Below are 25,001 nucleotides of genomic sequence, written 5' to 3'. Positions count from 1 at the left end.
ATATCCACAGTGGTATTGGGCAGCTCTACATAATGAAAAACACTGGAAACAAGCTTTAGGTAAATTATCTTGAATGCTGATACTTCAAAAATAAAAACAAATCCTGCATTAGCCAAAGGGAATGTGTTCAGACTGTTTGCAGCTTGTGATTTTTCCCATGTTTCAGCAGCAGGGCTAAGGATACAGATTATGTTGGCGTCATGTAGGGATGCTGTGTTTGGGAAAGTTGTGGTTGCAGGTACCTCAGCTTGTCAGGAAAGTGCAGAAGCTCCAATGGCTGAAGGCTTTGACATTCTCCTCTACAATTCCTGATGGAGCAGAAGAGACTCTTACTCTTCTCATTGCATCCTCTTAGCAGGCATGTCCTCAATCTGTTTTGTCTCAGGTGTCTTTTCTGTCTGAACAGTAGCATAATTTAGAAAATATGTCCTGTTAGTTGTTTCTTAGTTTCCATGGCAAAGGTCAGTCACTCAGGAGGTGCAAAGTCAGCAGGTTCTCAACAATACCTTTGCCAAGGCCACCAATAAAGAGGAGGCAGAGGCACTGTACAATATACTAGTAATGGAAAGATAAATCTGAATACCCCCTGAAGGCTTTCCTATACAGACCTTCAGACTTTATGACCAAGAAAAAGCTTGGGTTAGATTTGCCACAGGGCTATACTGCAGCTCCTGGTGTGGTGATTGCAGGGGGTGCCACTGGACAACACAAAATGTCCCAGGTACAGGTGGAGGTAGTTTGGTAACTGCTGTACCATACTTAGAGACTGCTGTGGCAATGGATCACACACTGAGAAGCGACAGTCCCAGAGAAGGTAGCAGTGAGTGCTGGCCTGCATCCTGCCAAGTACGTCATGGGAGTGCTTTTGGTTGTATTTGTAAGCAGAGTGTGAAAATGCTCTTTGCTACAGAAGCTGCGCAAGGCTGATATTTCTAGAAAAGTTGGGAAAGTAATATTAAAGTGAAGTGTTCCAAAAAAAAATAGAACCAATGGGATTGCCCACACCAGCGATAATCTCTGCCAGAGGGGGCAGAGTGACGGTTGCTGTACTGCTTTCGAGCTGGCACTACCACCTCTGTCTCAGTATAGGCTGAGATTGGTTTTGGAGTTAGTTTGGGTGATGGGAATTGGCAGGAAAGGCATAAAATGCATGCAACAATTGCTTTGCACTATTATTTTCAAAATTTGTATGAGTAAACACATACTCTATTCTTTCTCGAATTATCAAGGGTTTCTCATATTTGAGTGGTATATTTTGGCTTTAATATTTTTAATTACTTTTGAGTAGTAGGTGGTCAGTATATGTAGAAGCTGTTCTGTTGTATGGCATGATTACTGTTAATGATTCCAGTATTTTTGGGTTACTGCATGAACGTGTTTTTAAACAGGCAACTTTCAAAAGTCAGCTTCTTTGTTCTTTAAGTGCCTGACTTATTTGCGAGGATGGAGGAGGAGTGGGGCAAATTTTATAAAGCCTAAACTAAACAACTGCCCTTCTTCCCACCCACTGCTTCCTCCAGCTCTTTATACCTACTTGCACACTGCATCTGACCTAATTTCAGTGCGATCCAGCAAGATGTGGCAATGTTCCTCTCATGGGTCTTGATCCTTGATTCTTTTCTGCTGGCTCGTTCTTCCAGGTCTTGCAGAGTGTCTGCTGTCCCTCTGGGATTGCGTTAGCTTTATATGTGGGCTGCAACAATGATTTGTCATTGGACCAGGAAATGTTAGAGGAGATTTTCCATTGAGCTTCCCCTGTTTTTTGGCTGGACTGCCACAGCAATTTGCTTCCATTGGGTCTGTGTTGTAGTTCCCTGTTACAGCCCTGCTGCTGCATTTCGTAGTTTTGTCACTGAGTTTGCATTTTGCTGAAACTTAGTTTCTGGGAAGATCCAGAACTTGTCTGGGTTCACATACCATGAAATGGTCTTAACTTGTTCTCACGCAGAGTGGTGTAGTCTGCGCAAAGTAAAGTAATCTAGAAGGAGAGACACTTCCCACACACAGCATCATTTTTTTCAAAAAGAGAGGGAAGGGATGATAGGGAAGCTGAATGTTAAGATCACTGTGACTTCTGAGCAGTAGAAGTCAAACATATTACAAGAGAAGTGTACTTTGGGGTTGATTTTATTGGTACAAGTCACACAGCTTTCATACCTGTGGAGCAGAGCATCCATTCTTAAGGATGAAAGATTGTTTTATTGGTAAAACGCATGCTATGGTACACACATATAAGGCTGTGTGGACAAATGTGTTTTTTTGTAGTGTCTGTACTCAGGAGTTAAGGTCAGAACATCTACAACAGCTGGAAGTGTGCTTTACCTGTTGGACTTCAAATATTAACCAAAGAACTTTGGGAAAGGAAGCCCAGGTTTGTACCTAAATGAAGTATGAAATAAACACGTTTACACAGAGGTTGAACAAAGAGTTTGTAAGACTGGGGGCAGCTACAGGTCCAGGCTTGTTGTATGCTCAATGCTCTCAAGCTGTAAATTGTTGCAGAAGGGAGTGGTCTCCATTCCCATCACTGCATGTTCATGCCCTTTCTCATTTTCTTTTTACCAACTGTGTGACCACTGTATCCAATGTTCTGAAACAGCTTGCTGGCCCAGGGGTACACTGTTGTTTGTTTTGTTTTTTTTTTTTTATTTTGCTGTGCTTGTTTTCTGATCACAGCTGATTTGAGTCATTGCATAGGGGTGTGATTCATAGATCAGATACAAAACATGAAGTGAGAACACATGTGGAGCTTTGGAGAGAAGACAAATTGCCCTTTGCAACAACAGCCTGCAGCTGAGACACATGAAGTAGGCTGTGAACCTGTGCCCAGAGCAATGGGAGACATTATTCTGTTCATGTTTGCTGAAGGCTTTCTTGTCATGTGAAACTTGAACAAAGCTACTTGATTGCTACATAAAGTTTTTTGTCTGCAAAGAGATATCGTCATAACGCTGTAGTGTAAGGTGATATGGTAACTTTGTTTTCTGTTGTTTGTATTGTTTTTGTAAGCTTATAAATATGAGCATATTAATTTTGTGTGTGAATAATCTTCATACCTTGGAAGTCTTGTATTTGGAATTTCTTCTTTAGCTTGGGTCTTCGGTAATTATTTGGTTTGGGAGTACGTTAGTCATTAGAACCCATTGTGTAAAGTCACTTGTTCATAGGGTTTGTACAGCAGATATGGGCTGCAGGCACTGAGTTTTGTGTAATTACTGTTGGTGGGGCTGGGAGCACTGCTCGTTGTTGAGGTTGCCTTATGTATATGTAATGAGAACACCCTGGCATTTAAAGCTATTGGAAGGTACTGAAATTATTCCATGCACGAACACCTGCCTCAGGCTACATATTTTTAAATTTCATCCAGAGCAATTCAGCTGCTACAGAAGATGAGGGAAAATTTGCTTCTAAAATATTTAAAAGCAACTTAGGGTGACCTTTTATTTGAATTTTCCAATTATTTAAAACTGGGACTCAGGTGTGTATTTTCTGAGTTCTCCAGCTGAATCCACCCATTTCAGTTCGTATGTCTAAATAACTAAAACTCTTAACAAGCTTGGTGAAGACTTGCAAGAACACAGTGGATAAAACTTTGAAGGGATCTGTTTTTGCCAAATTGTGCTTGCATGATCCCTGTAAAACTCATCCATTGACCATTGGCTTAATAAATGGAGCTTGGTGTTATCCAGCTCACAATTAAAGCCTGTGTATAAGAACTGATAGCAAGATTTTCCAATCTATTCTCATCGATGTTTGCCGACCTCATCTGGTATCCAGGAAGAAACTGCTTCATTTCTGGAGCATAGGAGTAAATTGGGGGCAGAGACTGAAAGGAACTGACAAGGAGAGCAGGACAGTGTGACTATGAGCAGAGACGTAGCCCCAAAACAGCTACAGTGCAGTAGAGAAGGGAACTGAGACTTGCAGAGCAGGTGAGGATATTAAAATTGAATGTGCATGCGTGAGCTAGGCCAGAGAGAAGAGATAGCAGATAACATGTAAGAGATGATGTGTGTAGATAGCGGGAGGAGGATGATAGGAACTCCTTGAACTAACTGAGGTGATAAGGCTGGAGGGGTAACAGCAGGACTGAAAAATAGAGAGTGGTCATGGGATTAGGAAGCAGATAAAGCCAAGATTATCCTGGGGCAGTGGAGAAGGAGGTATATGCAACTGAAACAAACTCCCTCCTATAGGATCCCTCCAGTTTTGTCTTTCCTGTGCTGTTCTTAAATTCTGGTGAAATTCTCAGCCAAAATGTCCCATTTCCTCTTGTATCTGCTCTGCTGTAGAGGATAACTGAGTTTTGTCCATTGTCTAAGCTGGCAGAGGTTTCTGTATGGGTATGAAAATCCCCAAATTTACTTGTGCAGGAAAACACTTGCTTTTCAAAACATTTAGGAAATTGCATGCATACAGATTAAATGCATCTGCAGATTTGTACTGTAAAAACCCAAACCTCCATCCTTAGGCATTTGTCATTCCTCACTTGTTCTTTAGGGAACCTTCTAATGCCACTGTTGGGTACCCAGCTGTATGTAAGGCAACTCCCAGGAGCATTTATTGTTTTCCTAGGATCTAAAAAGGGTGTTCTAGTGGTTGTTGAAGCACTGAATGCTCGCAACTTGACTGAAACCTAAGGCAGCTGTGCTTGAACAGCGTATGTATTTTCTATGTCAAGTGCCATGCAAAAGTATGTATTACAAAAGCTACGAAGTTCTGTGTGTCTCAACACAAAACTAGTAAAGTGAGGCACAGAGACACTAAGGTAAAACATTATTTTCTAGCTGTAAAATGGGGACAGCATATGGATTAAAATGTATACAAATCTTCTTCATGCTTATAAAGCTCTCAAATTCTACAGTGATCATCTCTGTGGAAGAGTTGATAGAAAAAGTAGAAGCAGTGTCCTAAGGGTTCATTTTGAATGTTGTTTTGAATGGGGGGAAACACTGAGACTCCAAAGGCAGGCTGTGGTGTGCTATGTACTGTCTGAAAGTTAGCCGTCAATGAAAGGAGCTTGCACTTGGTCAGTTAGTATGTACTATTCATACAAATGTAAGGAAATCTGTTAAAAGAGAGATTTGGGGCCACAAATGAATGGTGGTCAATCAGGTTTGAATTTTCTAACTCAATTAAAATTGAGTAAAACAAAACCAAATAAACTCAAATAAAACCAATTTATTTGGTTTCTAACTGACCAGATGATACCAAACCAGCTGTTTACCAAGTGATGCATGCACAGATTATCATCACTGATGCTGCCTGTCCCTTCAGCTTAATTTTAAACAAAGCATGATAAAACTGCACTAGGGATGAAATTGATTTTATTTCTAATTGAATTTTATTCCAGCTCTGCCAAGGCATTAGGCTTCATCAAAACAAACACTGTGATAAAGTTGCAGCTTACAAAGTTTGTCAGAGCTGTTTCAATATCAGAGTGCAAAGGAATTGCACTACAGAAGGAATACGACAGCTAAAACATCTTTCCTCTGTTCTTAGCATCAAAGTGTGTATTTATTTTCTGCTGTCAGATAAACAGGCTGCTGACCTCTTCTTTCTCATATCTCTTATTATGTATAGAAACAATCCATGTTACTTGTTGAGGAGGACAAAACTCAATGCTCCTATAAATAAGAACACACAACTTGAAGTATCTGTAATGGTGTTGGCTGGTGAAGTTTTTTGTTTTGTTCACATTCTATTTTTTCGCTCTTTCCACATCCTCTTTCATTTTTTTTCTAGTACGACTCATCTTTGGAAGCAGAAGTTGTATGTGGTAGATTCTAGTCATAGCTGTGTTCAGTGGAGATTTTGTGCAAGTATATACATGAGTACACGGTCCTTTGCACTTGTGGAACAATCCTGTATGTTTACATTTCAGGACAGTTTTGTTTTGCTAAAGATAACTTGTTTGAGGACTGTAGCAAACAATTTGGATTATGTGGTAAAAATTAGTGTTACTTGACAAAAACTGGCTTGTGGGTCTGTGATGTGGATCCATACTCTACAAAACACTGCCAGTCTACAGGGGCTGTGCTCTACTTCATAGTAACAATGCCAGTGCAGTTTTTAAAAAGTTAAATTACATTTCCTACGTTATTTTTCCTTATAAATATAATTTAGAATAACAATTCTTAATCTGAAATACAGTTCTGTTTTATTCTGTTTTTGAGAACAAGCACTTTGAACCTGTTTGACCACAGTGCTGTTTTCTTTTCCCTGTTGTTGTTATGATACCTGTCTAGGATCTGTGAATGCAACTTCCTATTGTACTGTCTTATAAAGTGTTTGTTTTATATCTGGACTGAAGGTCTTTCAAGTAAATGCATGTATCTGGGGTTTATGAGTTTGAAATGTGTTTTTCTGTGTCTTCATATTTTAAATGAATCTTTGAATGTGTTTTGTTTCCAGAGAGAGTGCAGAAGGAGGAAGAGTGATTGTAGAAGTTGATGACAAAGTAGCAACAGTAAGAAATATAAAGGTATGCTTTCTATTTTCTTCTGTTTCTCAATGTAATGATTCTGATGTGATGCTTTTCTGTTTGTTTGACTGTTGGATCACTTTAAAAGAAATACTAAGGGAGACATTTAAACTTCCACAGCTCTTGATTTGCATTGAAAGTTGTTTTTACTTTTTGTTTGTAGACAGGGAATGTAGCATCTAACTGTTGTCTGTATTTTGCTTTTATCAAAGCTTCTGTGCTCTGGCTGCATGCCATTATTCAAAGCTGTTAGTAAATTGTTTAGGATTTTGCACTTATCTTACTGTAACTAAGAACTCAACATCTGGTTGAGTTCTTTCCATGTTTCTCTCCTCCTCTCATATTTATACTCAGAGTGTAACTGACTTGCATGAGATAGCTGAACTTTTTGCTCTATGCTTCATGCCTTGGTAAAAGACCAAGAGCTTTAAGAATAAATGTAATGTAGCCGTCTTCCACTGACAGCATTGGAGTTCACATGCAGGGGAATCAACCCTGTGTTTTAGACTCTTGTACTTAAAGATACTAATACTTAAAGCTGCCATGTTCCTTCACTGAATCAATGGGAATGGGAACCAAGCAATTTTGTGTTGTCAAACATCTGTCTGCTTGAAAGGCAAATAGATGAAATTACTGAGGTGATAGTGGGAGTTCTCAAAGATGGATGCAGTTTGCATTTCTTTATATCTGTGAGCAACCCAGTTATTCTAGCAGGCTGACTCAAGAAATACATAAGGTTTTGAACAGAAACCTGGGCAAAAATAGAACAAATGGTTTTGGACTCTACTTTTTTTTTTTTTCTTGGGGATTTTGTGGTATTCACTGTGGGTGTTCCTTTTTTTGAAGACAGAAGAAGGAAAAGCATTAGTGGTATAGGAGGTCGTATGGATGTGAAGTGTTGCTGATCTGTATACTTCATTTGTTTATTGGTACTGGTGTTGAGGCACTGGTGCTCTGAGAGTTTGCTAGTTCTCAGTCAGAATTATGGCAGTTGAGCTGACTGTGTTGCTGTTGGTAGGACAACACTTTCTCTGAAAAGAGGGCTAAAAGTAGTGCGTGATCATTTCCTCCCTGCTAGTCAGGTGTGAAAGATTGCTGTCTTTGCAGAGTCTGAGATTCACTGCTTTGTGAAATAACTTTGCCTAATTCCTTGTATGTGTGATAAAGCTCTCCAGCTGTAAGCTGTCCCTTATTTTCCTTGGGAAGGCTTCAGTTGCCACGGCAACGCTGCAGGCCCCAGCTGGGAAGGCCTCTGTAGGCAGGTGGAGGCCTCAGTCCTGCCACTGGGTAATTGGGCCCAGCTGGGCCCTGTGAGACCTAGTGGGTTATAATTTTATTTTTTAAAAAGGAGCTTTGGGCTGCCTTGGGGTGCTGGGAAGATAAAGTGGGCTCAACAGGCCAGGTAGGGTTGTTTGGAGATGCAAGAGCCAGATTGTGAACATTTTCTCTTGTGATGTTACATAATTAGTGAGTTTCATAAAGGGAGTGAGTTTGTTTTCTGTGTAAACTAAATTTAGACAACCTTTAATGAAGCCAAGTAAGTTTACCTTAGTGCATAAACTAATATTTATATACCAATGTTGACATTGTATTTGGGGTAGTTGGTGGTTTTAGTTCAAAACAAAATAAAACCCTGCAAGTCAGTGAAGATCCCAGGCTTCACAAGGTACAGGCAGATCTGCTTCTGTCAGGCAGGAGGGTATTTTCCTGAGGTGAAGAGGTATCTTTTTTTGTGCGCGTCTTGGGCTTTTTTTGTTTGTTTGTTTTTATTTGTTTTTTACATGCTGTCATGGGAAGGCAGTGCCGCAAGCCATCTTTATCTATTTCTACAGAAAATCTAAGGAAATAAAAGGTAACTGCATAAAAAGAGCTCTGAATCACAACATGGTGGAAACGTTGTTACTGAAGATGATCAATAGTTTCATTAATGCCTTAAGTCGGGCTAAAGGAAATCTTGGTTGTACTTGTATCAATGTAACAACTTTAGAATCAAGTGGTGTTTAAATTAAATTCCTTTAATTTAAAATAACTTTAAATTACTTCTACTTTATTTTGCTTTTTATTGGTTTAATAAAAACCAAAACAGATGTGCAAAACTGTCAGAGGGGCCTGTAGATTCATTTTCAATATTTCAGTCATTATTTCCGACTGCTCTGCTTAGAAAGGCTTCACTCATTGCTGTTAACTGGAAGAGGTTAGCCACTGTAGTGTGCAGTTACAGCAAAAGATGTATTAGCTTTCCAACACAACAAAGCAAAGGGGAAATAAGAATAGGCCTGTGTTTTTAAACAGAGAGTGAGAAAGTCTCTTTTTTTTTTTTTTTTTTTTTTTTTTTTTTGGTTCTTTTCACTTTGTGCCTTGCTTCTCTGATGCAGTTCTCTTGTCATTTTTCAGTTTCATTGAGAAACATGGAAAGAGTTGTGGAGCCTTCCTGCTAATATAGGCTGAAGAACCTTATCTATAGTAACTGAACCCTTCAGCAGGCCTTTCCTGCATCAGTCTGTGAATCAAAGGAAAATTAATTAAGAGGATTAACTGTTTTGCTGTTCCTTTTCTACAATACAGATCCTAGATAAATCTCCTATTATTTTTTAAAATGCTTGCTTTTTAGTCAAAATCGAAGTGAAATCTGTCTTTTTTCCTTCTGTTGTCAGGCTGACAATAGGCTTGATGGCACTTGGGACTCAAGAGAAAAGACTGTGGCCTTCAGTTTTGATTACTGCTATTGGTCAGTTGATCCTGAAGACCCAAAATATGCATCTCAGGAAATGGTAAGTGATGCTGTTCTTCATATATTTTTCCACTCTGTTCTGTCCTTTATTTTCACATTTAAAGTAAGTGATCGAGATGTTAGATGAAATTTCATTTTCTTATCTGCCCCCATCTTTTTCTTATATTGGTTGCAATACCCTTGTTTGTCAACTAATGAAAGCTTTCATTGGGTCTGTCAGCTTTGGTAATGATCATTAATTGTGATGTTCTGAGGACTCAAGCTTAGCAATGACAATTTTGCAGGGGGCCTAAAAGTAATCTTCTCAAAGAAGAAAGTTCTAAGATTAGACAAAAAGTTTCAAAGTGATTCTACCAAAAGGGTCAATAGTGAAGTAATCAAATCTTTAAAAAGCAGTATTAAATTTTATTTACAGTTTATTTTGAACACTATTTCTTGCTAAATTATCAGAAATCTCTTAACTAAATATGACTCCTAGTAGTTTGAAGTTCCAGTGTTTGATTAAGAAGGTTGAAGAACTCATTATTAAAATATATTTTCTTTGTTATTTAAAAAATAATTATTGAATCTATTTTTAAATAAATAACATGCATTGCAAAGCTATCCAAAGATATCTCTGAGTGCATACGATTATGTATGTCAGTATTAAAATGGGCTTTCACCACGCTTTTTTTTGTCTTGTACCTTTGTCTTGTATCTTATTTCAATTTATTGTCAGGGCAGTTGTTCCCAACATTCCAACCTGTGTAACTTTGTTTTTCCTCAAAAAAAAAACAAACAAGCTTTTCCACAGAAAGTATCACTTAAGACTGACTGAGTCCTGTGAAATTCTTATTTCTGGTGGTGGTGGGCACAGAATTGTTTTACTTCTAGGAGTCCATATTTGAATAACTATTAAATTTGGTGATATCAGAATGATGGGTCAGATTCTTGACTGTGTGAGACTTCCTGCTTGGCACAGAAACATGGAAGAGATTTGGGGAGTTCAGGAAGCGTTTTTTTGTTTTTTGTTTTTTTTTTAAAAAAGGGCACTCTTCTCTTTTAAAGAAGTACAAAGCACTAGATAAACTTCCACTGTAGGGATTGCAAATAACATCTTTGTATTCAACTGTTTTTTGTGTGTTTTGTTTTGTTTTTTTCTTGGTGTTGGTTGATTTTTCTCCCCAACCGCTTTATGCTTTCTGACTTGCTTATTTGGGTGTTGTAGTCTTCATAAGCTTCTTTTATACAACTAGAAGTCTAGTTTTTAGAACTGTTGAGAATACAGTTGGCTTTCTAACTGACAAGGTTTAGCAAATGAAGTGTTGATAAACGCAGTCTGCCAAGTCAGCTTTGTCTCTACTCAGTATAAAAGCGATTGGAGCTGCCAAATGGAAAATACAAATATTGGCTAGAAAGTGTAATAGTTGTTGTAAAATATATGTGCAACTGAAAAAGAATGTCAAATACAATATAAACAGCACAACTTCCTTGCTGGATCTGAGTAGGTATTTCAAATACTTAGGGAGTCTTGCATTAACATAGAATATAGTTTTATCCAATAAAAATACTGAAAGGGAAACGTGAATTCACTGGCCATAGAAAATTAAGTAAGTAGGCCATAGTCTCCTTACTCATGGCATAGCTGCCAAATGTGACTGCTGGCAAAAGGATATCTGTTCTGCTGCATGTAATTGAGTTGCCGAGCCTTGGATAGACCTGTTCCATGGGTTAAGAAATGTTTAAAGAGGGACTGGCACTTGGAGTAAGACCTGGAGTCATGAGTGAATTCCTTGGGCTTTTTACCTGTCTTGGTGATTGTAAAACTAGTAAAGCATTACTATAATCTCATTTAGAAGAGGGCTGCTGGCATACTGCAACTTTACTGTGCTTGTCTGCTTTTATCTGCCCTGTACACTGTATGAATGAAGTTTATTGTACTAATTCCACATTTTCATCAGTACTTCAGTGTTGAGGTCAAAGTTTCTAAGCCTCCTTACAGCAGTAATGCTATTGGCAGCCTCAGGAGGTTCAGTTACGTTTTCCTCCAGTAAAAGCTTTCTTTCATGAGCTGATCTTGGATTACTGTTTCCTTGAAGATGTCATGCCAACTGTTATCATACATGGTAGGTGTATTGTTTGAGGAGGCAAGGCAGATTGAAGAATCTGCCTTCAGGTTCACTTTTGCAGAATGCTGTCTTTCAGTAAACTGCCCTTTTACTTTGTCCTCTGGACTGAGATATAAAAATGAAGTCATGGCAGCTCTTTTTGTTTTATTGTCACAGAATCCATAACAACTGTAGGGCTGCAAATTGTAGTGCCCAGATGAAAATAAGATTTTGAAGATACAGATCTGTTTCTCTGAATATGTGTTAGAGTTTAATGTGGATGTTAACATTGTTCAGGTTCTGAACAATGAATTGTTCAGAAATTGAATTGAATTCTAGAGATGACTACACACTGCATTTTATTCCCTATATACATGTATTTTGATTGTGTACTTCACAGACAGTTGTGACAGAGCTAAGTACTCTGTTAAGTACTTAAGTACATGTGTAAGTACTTTCAAAAGTTTAGATGTAAAATTCAATTTTATTGTTCTTTTTATTTTTTAAAAAGTGCTTTCTCTGCCACCTACCTGTATTCCACTTCTATTTGCCAAAACGTGGATCCATGTTGCATGCCTTGTTTGTTTCTCCTGATATGTTCATGTTAATATTTCTTCTATCCCTATTTTTTACTTTAAAAGGGGGGAAGGGAAGAGATATTTTTCATTTTAGTTTGGGGAGAGCAAACCTTGTAATACAGTAAGATGAAGAGGAACTGAACCAAATTAATAATGCCTATGTAACAGACTATATGCCTCTTCTTTTTTTTTAGTAGCACTCTAACTAGAAGTCCTTTTCCCTTCAACGAGCTGAAGCAATCTCAAAAATAGAAATTATTTTTAAGTGTTACTGCCTATGTGTTTCTTTTGGGCTGAATTGAAAAAATAATTCTCACTTCAGGGATATACAAGTCTTCCTGATTAGCATTACATAAAGATCATAAACCCTGTCATATTTCTGAAAAGAGGACTGTTGGTTAATTTAAAAACAAAACTGATTTTTTGACTAATAAAAGACAAGCCTATTACTGCTGATGTCTGGGAAGTAGGTTTCTTAGCAGAAATAATCTGTTGGATAGCAGTAGGTTTCAGAAGATGACTTCCGCGGCAAGTGGATAGTCTTTGCAAATCAGTTATTCTCTCATTCAAAACATTTGTGAGGAACTAGATATAAGTTGGAGATTTGTTATCCTAATTTCTCTCCTGGTGAAATATGAATCTAATGTTTCTAATGATGACTCAGTAATTTGTAAGCTTAATTTAAATGTATAATAGCAGTGGTCTGAATTCTTAGTCTTCCTTTAGAAGATACATGAATTCTTCAAAAAATTTAAGATTTGTGAAATAGTTGAGCTGTGTAAGTGCTATGTTCACTTTCCAAGTTAACTGAATGCTATGTTTTGCAAAGGGCCCTCTGATTTTATATGGCCAGTTGGAGGTCCTTGGGCCTGTGTGGTGGTTTTACTTGAGTGGGCAGCCGAGCTCTACCACAACCGCTCTCTCACTCCCCCTCTCCTCAAAGAGGAATGGGGAGAAAATACAACACAGAGAGCTCGAGGTTTGAGATGAGAATGGTTTAGTGAAAGGGAATGGGGAGAAAAAGAAACAGTAAGTCTGTGCAGAAGCACAGAGAGAAGGAAAAAAAAATATTCTCTACTTCCCATTAATGACCGATGTTCAGCCACGTCCTGAGAAGCGGGACCTCAAAATGCTTAGTGGTTTTTCAGGAGGAACAGCCCCCTCCCCCACGAAAGCCCCCCTTTTATTGCTGAGTGTGACATCAGGTGTTATGGAATATCCCTTTGGTTGGTTTAGATCAGTTGCCCTGGCGATGTCCCCTCCCCATCACTTGCCCACCCCCAGCCTGCTGGCTCTTGGGGGCTTGGAAGGAGTCCTGATGCTGTGCCAGCACTATGCAGCAGTAGACACAACACTGGAGTGATATCAGTGCTGTTCCAGCTACGAGTGCAAAGTGCAGCACTGCTGCAGGGAAGGGTGACTCCATCTCAGACAGATCCAACACAGCCTGTCACTTGCTTTCTCACTGGGCAGGTGAATACTTCCCCATTGATGTAGAGATGAGGTTTTCATCTCCTTTCACAGTGCAATTATTTACAAAGGGGAGTCTACATTCTCTTTTTAAAGACAACTTTATTCTAAGTGGATCTGTTGTTATATAAACAAAATAGAGGAACAGAAATAACCTCAGGAAAGAGTCATGGCTAAATCAACCTGTCACTAAAGGAAAGAAGGAAAGGAAGCAGATACACTAAATCATTCGATGTACATGAGGTGAACAAGGCACTAGTGCTACATAGCAGAAAAATGAATATCAAAAGATTGTGTGTGAGTGGAGAAAGTACAGGTAACAAATAAGCATGAATAGAGGACAGGAACACAACATTTGATGGGCTAATAAGAAACAAAAGATAACTCTGAAAGACCATAAGCATCTAAGAGCAAAAGCTTATGCATGGTTTTTCTGATCTTACCTCTACAACTTCTGTTGTGTTTTCCATGGTTATGAACAGTGGAATGGTTATTCCAAACCTGTCAGTCACTGTCAGATACAAATCACTGTGAAGATTTTTTTTTTTTTTTTTGAGGAGAGGAATAAAAGAAACTCAAGTAACTGCAATGTTTCTGTCCATGTTCCTTTTCCTGTCACTTTTCTGTTCCTTTTTCTCTTTGCCCTGACACTGCAGAACTAGTTTGACTTCACAATGGCAGAATGCTGAATGCCTGCACCTAAACTTTACCATTTGTATCCAGTGAAGAAGATTTTCCTCACATTTCCATGCTTTCTCGTACTAACCATTTTTTGGAAGGTGAACTTGATGCTGTACAAAACCCGTCTGAGTAAAGGGGGACACTTCAGTAAGAATAACTCCTGCTTTGTCCTCCCTTGTACTTCCTCCACAAATGTCTTCAGGAAGCTGTGTGTAGCTTATGATTGTTTTCTGAAGACAATGTGGAAGTTATTACTCTGGCAATTGTGTAATTAGGGGATTACCCTCAATAGAGATTCATGACGTGCTTCCATTTTGCAATAAAAATGTTTGCAAACCTGTAAGGCAGTAATGTTGTTTGGTAATGATATTGTAATGGTATTTGTTTAGGACTATAATTTCTAGCCTAATAGGCAGATTCAAAGATGGTGATTCATTCTGATAAATGAGTAATAATTAATTCTTTTTAGGTGCATTGAATATTAATTAATATTCATATAATAATTCAATAAATAAAAATAAATAAAAATTCATATAATAAATAATCCATAATTAATTTTTAGGTGCTTTGAAACTTTTAAGGTTGTGCCACAAACAACCATCTAAATGTAAACTTACTTAAATTGTAGCACTTCTCTTATCTGGCATAGAACAGGCTGATTCAATCTCTCAAATTTCCTTTATAGTACCTAAAATAGCTCTTAATAAACCTTTCCTCAAGTCTGGTTTAGCTCCACCAAGCAAAGGAACTTGTTTAAAACCTCTGTAAAACTTAAATAAATTCCCATTTAAACCCCACAGACAAAAAAGTTGAACAAAATCTTGAGAATGTTCTGCACAACTATAGAAGCCCATGCAAGTATTAAGTATTCTTCTAGCTGCTTATTAAAACTTTAGTCCTCAGCTTCCCTCCAGCCATCCTACCCATCCGGTTATTGTGTATCCACAGTAACTGTGGTGGGCAGACTGACCCACAGGATGTAAGAGCAGGTATTTAAACACAGCAGTTGCCATAGATAACTGATGTGTAGTAATCTGTTCCTTTTGATAAGAGGAATACATCCCATGACTAATGGTCTATGAATGGTAGTAATGGTGAGACCCAGAAAGGTTTAAGCACTGATTTCACTACCATCCAGCTCTCTGAAACAACTTTTGAAGATTCTAAGCTTAGGTTTTGTGACCTAGTGCACTGGTTAAATGGAGATTATGATCTCCCTGATAAACAATTTAGACCTTAGCGTTTTTACCTCATGTGTTGCTTCCTGAAGGAAGCCTGATACTCGCATCAGTCAGGGTATTTCATACTTCTGGGCCTGAGCTGGTGAGGATTTCGTTTTGATTTGACATAGCACAGTAGGATAATGCAGGTATGAATACTCCTTCAGTATCTGAGTATTATCATTTTCAGTAATTTTGTGACCCATGCTGGAATCATTTAAAAAAAAAAAAAAAATTAACCAAAAATTTCATGGCCAAAGAACAAGATGGAAAGCAATGCAAGAGCTCAGAGGTTGTTGTAAACAACTGAGTGTTGATACAGTCTTAGATATTTTTCCATGAAAGATTATATCGATGAGAGATGTCTGCCTATCTACACAACAAAACCTTGTTTTCATGATTTAATATTGATTTCCCTGTGTATGGAAGTTGCACTGTGATATGATGCATGTAGAAAAGGGTGATCTTATGTTGTTTACAGTGAGAAAGCAGTAGGGGTATGCAAACAGGTCCTACTACAAATATCAGAAACTGTTCCTTATTAGCACTGGCTTACTAATATAACTAAATTACTAACATAATTGTGAACTGAAAGAAAAACTGATTCTTTGTGTGTGTGTTTACACTGTGCAGTTGATCCACTGAGGGTTTTACCAGATTGTTTAAAAGCAAAATAACATGTTAAATTCAAGACAGTTTATCTCTAAACTCTGTGTAACAAGTCATACAGGATCTCTCTGTATGTCCAGTGCAAATGTATACTATGCTAGGGAGAACTCCCTTCCTTTCAGACACACCATTTAGCTTGATTGTATAATTATTTCTGTCATTGTTTATTTTTTTTTCATTAGCGAGATATTTTATTTCTGTGCTTTGAGCCCAGAAATGAGGTTTACTGAAGGAGGCTCCCATGACTGAACATAGATGACCTGTGGAAACAGCTTTTTCCATTTCTAATTTGTTTTTAAAGTATCATAATTGCTTTTCATCACATTTGACATGCTATTGTATTTGGTTTGGTGCTGTGTTTTCTTTTTCTTTTTTTTTTTTTTTTAATTCTAGCTAAGAACAATAGCTGGGGAAAGGAGCAGAGGGGTAGATGATTTTCTTATCCCCCTGTCAGAGTGTAACTGAAAAGCAAACAAAAGGTGAAACTGATATGCTTGTTTTAATAAGCAAGGTCTTCAGTGTGATATTAAATTTCATGTTTGCTTTAGAGTATAGAAGAGTAAATGATGTACAACAGTGCTGTTAGGAACTGAAACATTGCAACATAATTTAGGACCGTTCATGGGACAGTCACTGTATTTGCTTCTTGTTTTGTGGTGTGGTGTTTATTTACTTTTAATTGTATTAAAAAAAAAAAAAAAAGTGCACTTCTGAAGAACTTGAATTGAGGAGCCTTTCCTTTCTCTCATTGAAGTTTGTGACACTTCTATGCCTCCACGTATTCCCTGTGATATTGAAGTTGTTAATTGTCTTGTCAGTTCTTGAGACAAATTGAAAATCCTTTATTTGGCATATGCACTTTATTATAATTTTTAGGATTAAGTGCTAACTCAAAATTTCTTAAAATTCTCAATTCTTTCTCTCTTCATCTTCCCCTCAAATCCTCTTCTCTCTTCCCTCCTTCTATTACAAAGATGAAGGTGGCAGCAGAGGCTGTGGGTGTAAATGGCATTTTCTCATGAAATATTTCAAAGGCAGTAAGCATTCCATCACAACATTGTTTTTCTCCAACCCAGAGTGAGACAGAAGAGAAAAGGAGATCATGCTGTAAGATAAAAGCTTTTTGTGTAATAACTGCATCGGTATATAAAGGGTTGTGAGGAGGGAAGGGAAACCACCATGAGCGCATATTATGGATCTTTTGCCAGCAACACAGCTGCTGTGTTCAGTTCACAATCAGATGAAGTCATTCTTTCTGGCTATACCGAGATTACTTTGCTCTGCAGAAAACTTGTATGGGAATTATATCGAATAACTGTAAATGTCAAAGCAGGCTTCCTTGGAGGACATAAAAAATCAATTGTATTTTCAATTTGCTATGAGTAACACTAATTTTTTGCCTCCTGAATATATAACTCCTTTGGTTGTGAATAAATAAGGCACTGAATTAACTGAAAGAAATAATTATATAGTTATATGTATTCATATACAACTCTAATGCATGTCTACTTCAGATATGAAGCCTAAATACATAAAGGAGGATTAACCAGTATATTGGTAAAAAGTTGAGAAAACAAACAACAACAACAAAAAGCCTGCTTCAAATAGTGAAATAAGATGTTTTCTGAATGTAGCCATTTTTTGTATCTGCTGGTACTCGTGCACTTGCTTGGTTTCCCTGATAGGCACCAAATGTTGCTCCCTGCGTACATAGAGCACTTTGTTTACAATAGGCAGGCAGCATAATTCACTAGATAACATTAAAAGGATCTCTAACTACTTACAGCAACTTAGGAAAAAAAAATAAAAATACCAAATTCTTTGGGTTGCCAGTTGCCATGCATCTCACAGTGAGCCTGCAAGTTCTTCATCTACAGTTCTTCTGTAACCGTGCATGTCTTGCAAGTGAAAGCAAGAACTTGGCACTGGTGACCTGCAGACTTCCTGAAGTCACGTGCCAGAATACAACTATTTAGAAGGATGATTTTTAAACTTATGGGTTTATTATAGAGGTAAATATATTTTAAATCTGTAATATAGATAAGCTGTATGCAGCTGCTGATTGTTCTTTCTTACTTGGAGAGGAATATTCACAATTTCAATTCCCCTGTGTAAGTAAGTACACTACAGTTCTTCCTTGTTTACAACAGAACAGGATCTTTGCCTCTCTTAATCTAAAATGAAGACCATTCCATATTCTCATCTCTCTGTGAACAAAATCTCTTCATCTGCAAGTGTTTCCACAGCACAATTGCACACACAATTGAAGATCACAGTTGTGGAACTTCCAAAGATTGATCCAAGACTAGCTTTTAACATACAATGTTTGTTTGTTTGTTTGTTTTTCCTAATCTTTTAGTAGTGTTGTGTGAATAACTTCACAATTAGTTTGGTATTTGGGGAATTGAAATTACTGAAAAATTTGCCTGAGTTTCAACAAAGTATCCAAGATCTGATTGGTGTGCAAGTTCTGTAAGCATTGGATTGAAGGTTGCGCTACTGATAGACTTATAGTAGGAGACTGAAACAAGTTGGAGGGGGTGTTATTTCATGGGGTTTGGTTTTTTTTGTTTTTTTTTTTTTTCTTTAGCGGGCGGCTGGCTTATGAAAGATTTTATTGGGTAGGATTAAGCTAGCATTGAATAGTGAAATGCATTTATTGCAGCAGCTGTGGTCAAGATCAACACAGCCATTTTGTTTATTTCTGAAAACGTGCCATGTTTCTGACATGTTGCAGCAATGAGATTGGACTTGCATACATAAATAGCTAAAGACTGAAATACCTAAATGATGTGCGTGTGCCCTGTATGACTGTTTATTAAATGTTGGGTATGAACAGCAACTGTTCCATTATAACAACAACAAAAAGAGACTTTAATTTGTGCTTTCTCTTTTTATCTGTGCTAGTAGCTAACTTTTATACTTCTCTGTTAACTGAGATACGCCTCAGAGAGAAGTGTGTGTGGCCTTGAAGACAAACTGAATGAATCATCCTTTTGGCTGGATCTGAGCACCTGCATGTTGACTCTCAAATCTGTTTTGGTTTTAAACAACAGAAAGTCTGCCCCTGAGAGCTCAGTTGTGAAAAGCAAAATTAACATCTCTGTTCAATTGTGCTTTTTCTGCAAAGTAAGGTTCTGTTGGCAGCACTCCTAAATCACATAAGAAAAAGTGAAGATGAATAAAATGATTTCACTGTAGAAACATTTACTGTAGCCTTAGAACAGTAAAATCTGAATTCTGAATGTTAGTTTAGGTTCTCTTCCCCCCAGGTTTACATGCTTTTATGGATATGTTCTCACTATATAACATTGCAACTTCAGTGTTTTAAAGTCAGGACGTTCTCAGCCGAAGCACAAATAATAACGTTTTGTATCTTGGGCTGGCAAATATATTTTGAAGTATGTCTTACCAGACTATATCACTGTCAAGTGAAGTAGTTGCAGAATAATAAGTTTTAGAATGGAATATTTGAATCAATCCGTACTTGGTAAGTCATATTCCCAAAGTGCTGAATGGCAATGAAAGTTTTCCTGGATTTCTTTTTTTGTGCCTGTGAGGATTGTCTTGATTTGAAATTACAGCTATGAAGTTTAATATATGGCTCAGCTTCTGCTTCAATGTTATTCCAAGTGTGTTCCATCCTGGGATTTTCAGACATAACTCTCCTGCATACGCATACATTTTTGAGAGTATATTCCTGGGTTGCATCATCGATACTGTGCACCTTACAATGTTGTTGGTGGATTTTCTTATGGAGAGAAGAGTCATTCTCTAAAAAGTATGTGTCTCATCCTATGTGACAGACCTAAGTAGTAAAACATCGGGTCTGAAAAATGACTAAATGACTCTCAGGAACTGTGAGGATCCAGCCCAGAATCGATTAATTTGTCCTACCTCATTTTTCGTTATATTATTTTTGTTTTCATGGTGATTTCACGGGCAGAGGCCCATGTATCAATGTCAGAGGGTAAGGAAAGCCTTCTCTAGTTAGTGTCAGAGAAGTAGAGAGAGAAAATTTGGGGGGCATATTTATTCAATTTAAAGTAGGCATACTTTCAGGGAGGATGTACATGTATTTGTATTTCATGTGTAGAATCAGCCTTTGTAGGATTACATTTTGTTAAGAATATGACTAAAAAGAGGAGCTGAAATTATTGGCGCAAGACTGCTTTGTTTTGATAGCTTATTTTTTCCGAGACCATGTTTTACAAGTTTTGCCCAGATGTTAACTTTAGCAGAAGTTTCTTTAATGTGCTTAAATCAGACTTCAGCAGAGCAGCATCCAAGAAAGAAGCATTTTCTTTGAAGAACAGAATGAAAGGAGACATGTCTTATCTTGTGTTAGTTTATGTTTAGTGTGTTCTGCTGTGGTAGCAGCAAATGCATTTCAGTAACTGCTGACAGAGTTAACAATAGATAAACTACTTTTAGCTAGAACCAAAATGCTGAAAGCTTCATGGGTAATACTTTGGTAACATCACTGGGGATGAATGAGGTCTTCTAATGAACTTGAACTTGCCTCATGTATGCTTTGAACTTTTGCACCCCTCTCTCCAGGGACACGCAGCATCTCTGGGAACTTCTTGTACATAAGCAGTGTTATTGCAGGTAACTGGGATTACCCTGCATCATGCAAGTCATGTGTGATAGCCTCATGCTGTCCAAAGTGACGCTGCTCTGAGGCCCTTTTTCTTGCCTATCTTAATCTGATGCTCTTAGATGCGTTCCTGTTTCTTAATGAGTGAAAGTAATGGCCAGAGAAGTTTATGAGTGACTAATATTTTTTCTTTATTGCTAAATTTAATGGCATCTTTCCTAAGGGAACACAAGTTCTACTTTAAACTGCATGAGTTTCTGAATTCCCTGGCCTTTTCAGTAGCTAAACAGAACATAGGACCTAATTGCTTTTATCTTTGTGTGAGTTTCTCCTTTTGGTTCTGAAACTCGTTTTAGAACCAAGCCACTTTCATAGCTGCTTTGAAATAGAGATGGATAGATAAAGGTGGAATCGTGTTAAGCATCCAGAGGAATAACTGATATGAATTCGATTTCGTTCAGAGAGATTTTTTTTCTCATATTGCAGAACTTCTGTGCTTAAGTGCTCCCTGTGCTTATGTATCTTTTGCTGTTTTTAACTTAAATTCAATTCCGTAGAAACTTGAAAGAATGCTTTAAAGATATTTCTAGTCTGAAAACACAGATTTCAGAGGGTTGTAGAAATTTGCTTCCAGCTCCTCACATTGTTTTCCTTTACATAAATTCTGTATGCTTGGCTTTGCTTGGTACAGCACAAGGCTTCCATTGTCTTACATCCTACTGCATGCAATTTGCATAAATTTATTGCTCATTACAGTATATGGAATGTAATCTTTTTCTATTCCATCTGTTGGGAATGTAAGTGGCTTTCCACAGTTGAATGTCATTGGCACATTGAGCTGAAATAGAGAGCAAAGAAGATCAGGAGGTCATCTTTTGCACCTCATTTTATTGGAGTTGATGTTTTTTTCCTCACAGCAAATAGAGGCTGCATCTATGTAAGTAAACTGAGCGGTGTTACTTAATGCCAGGGAGTGTTCCCTGAGCACTGCAGCTTGGTCACCTGTGCTGCTGGGCTGTTAGAGTAGTTCCTGCTCCCGTTTGGGCTGGGATAGCCAGTACTTTCCCCAGCAGTTTCCATGTGCAGCTCAGGAACTTGCAGGGCCCACAGCCGTTTCTGAGGGGCAGTTTGTGACCTTTTACATTGGCACCGTAACTGACTGCTTCTCTATGGGGTAGAAGAGAGCCAGCAGCTTGTAAGCAGCCCTGATGGGAGGTGAAGAATTCTGCTCCCAGCAGAGGGATTAAGTGTGCAGAGTTAAATATAGGACTGGGCATTTATACATTGTGTAGTGTCTTTGTTTAATGCCTTCTCTAAACCATTTTTTAATGTGCTGTTCACTAGATGTCTAGCAGGATGTGCACTGTGGTGTTGTCCTGGTGCTCTGGTACACTTGACGAAGCATACTGAAGCCCCTCTCACCATTAGACTCTGCAGAAATCCCTTTGAGTCTGTAGTCAGTGCTCTGAGTTATACAGAGCACTGTATTGCTTTTCCCTGTTTGTGCAGTCTTGATCAAAGCTGGCAGCAATGTTTAAAGCAAGAGAATTTGCTTGAGATGTTTATTGAGGAGAGCAGACTATACAGGTGTTGATGTAAGAAGCACTATGCATCTGTTGTAAGTCATATACACTGGAAAGAGAGAAGCCTGAGGTGAATTTACTTGGAAAGAGGTTGTCATCTTAACCAGAACAGTTGCCTGAAAATCACCCATAAGCTTCAGCTCACAGTTACTGTATTTGATAATTTTCTAAAACTGAACTTCAGTTATTAGGAAATGTTATTTCTGTTTAGATGAATGCTGCAACTCTTTTCTACATGAAAGAGAAACACATTAAGTAGAAATATAGGCATTTTTATTGTTTTATTTCAGTACGCCCTCAGGTTGTCTGAACCTGTCTTTTTTTGTATCAGTTTATCATAGTAAGGCAGTTATATTTAAAAAAAAGTTAATATTTATTTAGAACATACTGATTTAGCATATGCTCAGTAGAATAAACTTATCTGGGAGCAGAAATTATGTACTTAGCAAACTACAAGTGACAAAATATATACATCATTGTAAAAAGTATTGTACCAACATGTTAGAAACCAAATATAGGAGGGTGTGTAGTTACTTAAACCTCATGTAAATATATGAATGTTTTGCTGTTCAGTCCTCTTTAAGTCATACTTCTGAACCTCCAGATCTTTGCCCACTTCATGTCTGTTTTAATGTGCTGCCCCACAAGAGGTTTTAATATGTAAAGAAATGAAATTTAATATATCCTTAATTTGGGAGAACTTTAAAAGCTGATGAAATTTCTGTCTTCTGCCTCATTTAAAAAAAAAAAAAAGGGGGGGGGGGGGAAAGCTTAATGTAGTTCATTAGTCGTAGATGAAATTATGCTGTTTTCCTTAGGCAATCAAATGTGCTCCTCTGAATAGTTTTGGGGCACTTTTTTCCTTCCTTCCTTCCTGGAAAATATCATGTCTTACAGGCAAGCACAAGTATTATCTTCACAGGAAATAGCTTGTAATAATACTATGAAAAAAAGTTTTGTGACATTTTGCCAATTGGTCTTTGTTTGTCTTGGTAATACTAAAGAAGTAGTTTATTACTGAGCTTGCAATGACGCAGAAATATGTGACTTTGATTGGGACTTAAGAATCCCCTGGTTCTCATGCCTGTTTGTTCTCTAATCTTCAGCAGATTTGCATGACTCTCTATTTGAAAATATATGTAGTGGTAAGGCTTTATGGAAGTATTAAAGTGATTGATTTCATAGGTATTTTACCAGCTACTTTTAAGATGTTTTACAGGTGCTGAGAAGCAGCTTCCTTTTTGCTTTCTGTCTATTTAACAATGTGTGTAGAACAAAGCATTGGCAGTTTTCGTGGTACATCATGCCCATTTTTGAGGTTACTGTGATATGAAGTGAGGGGGAAAAGAGAGAGACTGCATGAAGTAGTAGTGATGTCCAGCCTAAGCAACACCTGTCACTGGAGGAGCAAATACAGAAGAAAATAGCAGACCCTGCAGCCTTTTTAATGTAATACATACATTTCCAATTAGGTGAGATACGATTGTTCATTGCACCTTTTGGCTGTTCATATACTGCTCCTCAGTATTTGTAAGCTGGAAATGAACAGGGGCGGCTGACCTGGCAGAAGAGTGGAATTGACAATTTACTCAACCACTAGTCTTGGCAAACTTTGTTGTTAATATATTGCTAAGAATAAAATGCCAAGAGTTCTCTGCTTGAACTCATGTTTGACCTTAAATTCCCTCCCGTTGTTTGGATTGTCCCGGAAACTACTAAAACCATACTAATTTAGCAAGTATGTTGCACAGCTTCAAAACACTTCTTGAAAATAGTTGTGGCAAGTGTTGTAGACAGACCTTTTTTTATGTGATTTTAAAAAATAAAATTTAGTGCTGCAATGATAGTAATCATTGAATAGCTAAACCAAATTAAGATAATTGTAGGAGGATTTGTCTGCTGGTTTTGAGTTTTCTCAGTAGACATCTACGTGATTTCTGAGTTCATACAGGTATGTATACTTTTCTATCACATTTATTCTTTTTGTAGATGTCAGTTGTACATTTTGTCCTCCCAGTGTTCAGGTAGGTTCAGAACATGATATAAAATGTCTCGTTGCTGTAAATGGCTTAACTCAGTGGAAACAGCAATATTGCTTGTCTCAGTACCTGTAAGAACAGTGGTAGTAGATTCCTCCATTATGAGCTACACTTCGTGAAGATAGTTGGTCCTTCTGTCAAGTCTGGGGTGAAACCTACATGTGTGCGAGGAAGGATGATAGGTTTTCTATTCTTCAACCTGTTATTTTGGCAATATGCCCTGCATGTATTCTAAAAACTAGCCAAGGTTGCCTAACAGAAAGCATGTGGTTTTGTCTACCATCTCATATATTTGGAAATGCTTTATTTTCAGGAAACAAATAACAGGGAAAAAAAATCCGTCTAATGATTAAAACAGATTTATTCCCAGGTCTAATGCCTAAAACTAGGAATTAAGTAATCTCTAACTCTTCCTTTTTTGAAAAGCAAAAGTCAGAAGTGACTGCTGCATGTTAGAAATAACTATCTTCTCATCCCTCCAGTTTTGGAGCCATAATTTATTTTGAATGTGGGAACTTCTGGCTAAAATGTCAACATTTCTAGTTCATATGGTCACATCATAAAAAGCAAATACTGATACATCTTGTTTTATATTCCAAATTATAAACACAATACATGTCTAGATGTAAAGTGTGTTGTAGAATCAGATTAAAAGTTGGTTCTTCAATTCATCTGTAAAAATTTGAGAGAATTTATTTTTCACTCAGCAAATTAGATGAGACAACCAGTGTACTAGACTAAAACACCATGGTAAGCCACTCTTCTTTGCTTAATTGCTGCTGATGACATGCAAAATATAGATTCTGTAATCCTAACCTTGACAAGTGAAAGTGCCTTTGCTTTTGAATGTACAGGAAAG

At 37.7% G+C, this 25,001-nt stretch overlaps 1 protein-coding gene across 1 annotated transcript in view; it reads left to right on the top strand.

Annotated features, from left to right (window-relative positions):
• Positions 1–25,001, top strand: part of STARD9 (StAR related lipid transfer domain containing 9) — a gene marked incomplete at its 5' end in the record, with an annotated part of 104,296 nt that overhangs the window by 8,316 nt on the left and 70,979 nt on the right. Inside the window, 2 exons of the mRNA XM_084287028.1 lie at positions 6,415–6,484; positions 9,139–9,255. Of these exons, the coding sequence (XP_084143154.1) occupies positions 6,415–6,484; positions 9,139–9,255 (187 nt within the window). The remainder of the gene's footprint in view (positions 1–6,414; positions 6,485–9,138; positions 9,256–25,001) is intronic.

The sequence above is a fragment of the Netta rufina genome (assembly GCF_964035555.1).
Source record: "Netta rufina genome assembly, chromosome: 5".
NCBI classification, from domain to species: domain Eukaryota; kingdom Metazoa; phylum Chordata; class Aves; order Anseriformes; family Anatidae; genus Netta; species Netta rufina.
This window is presented reverse-complemented; position numbering and strand designations above follow the sequence as displayed.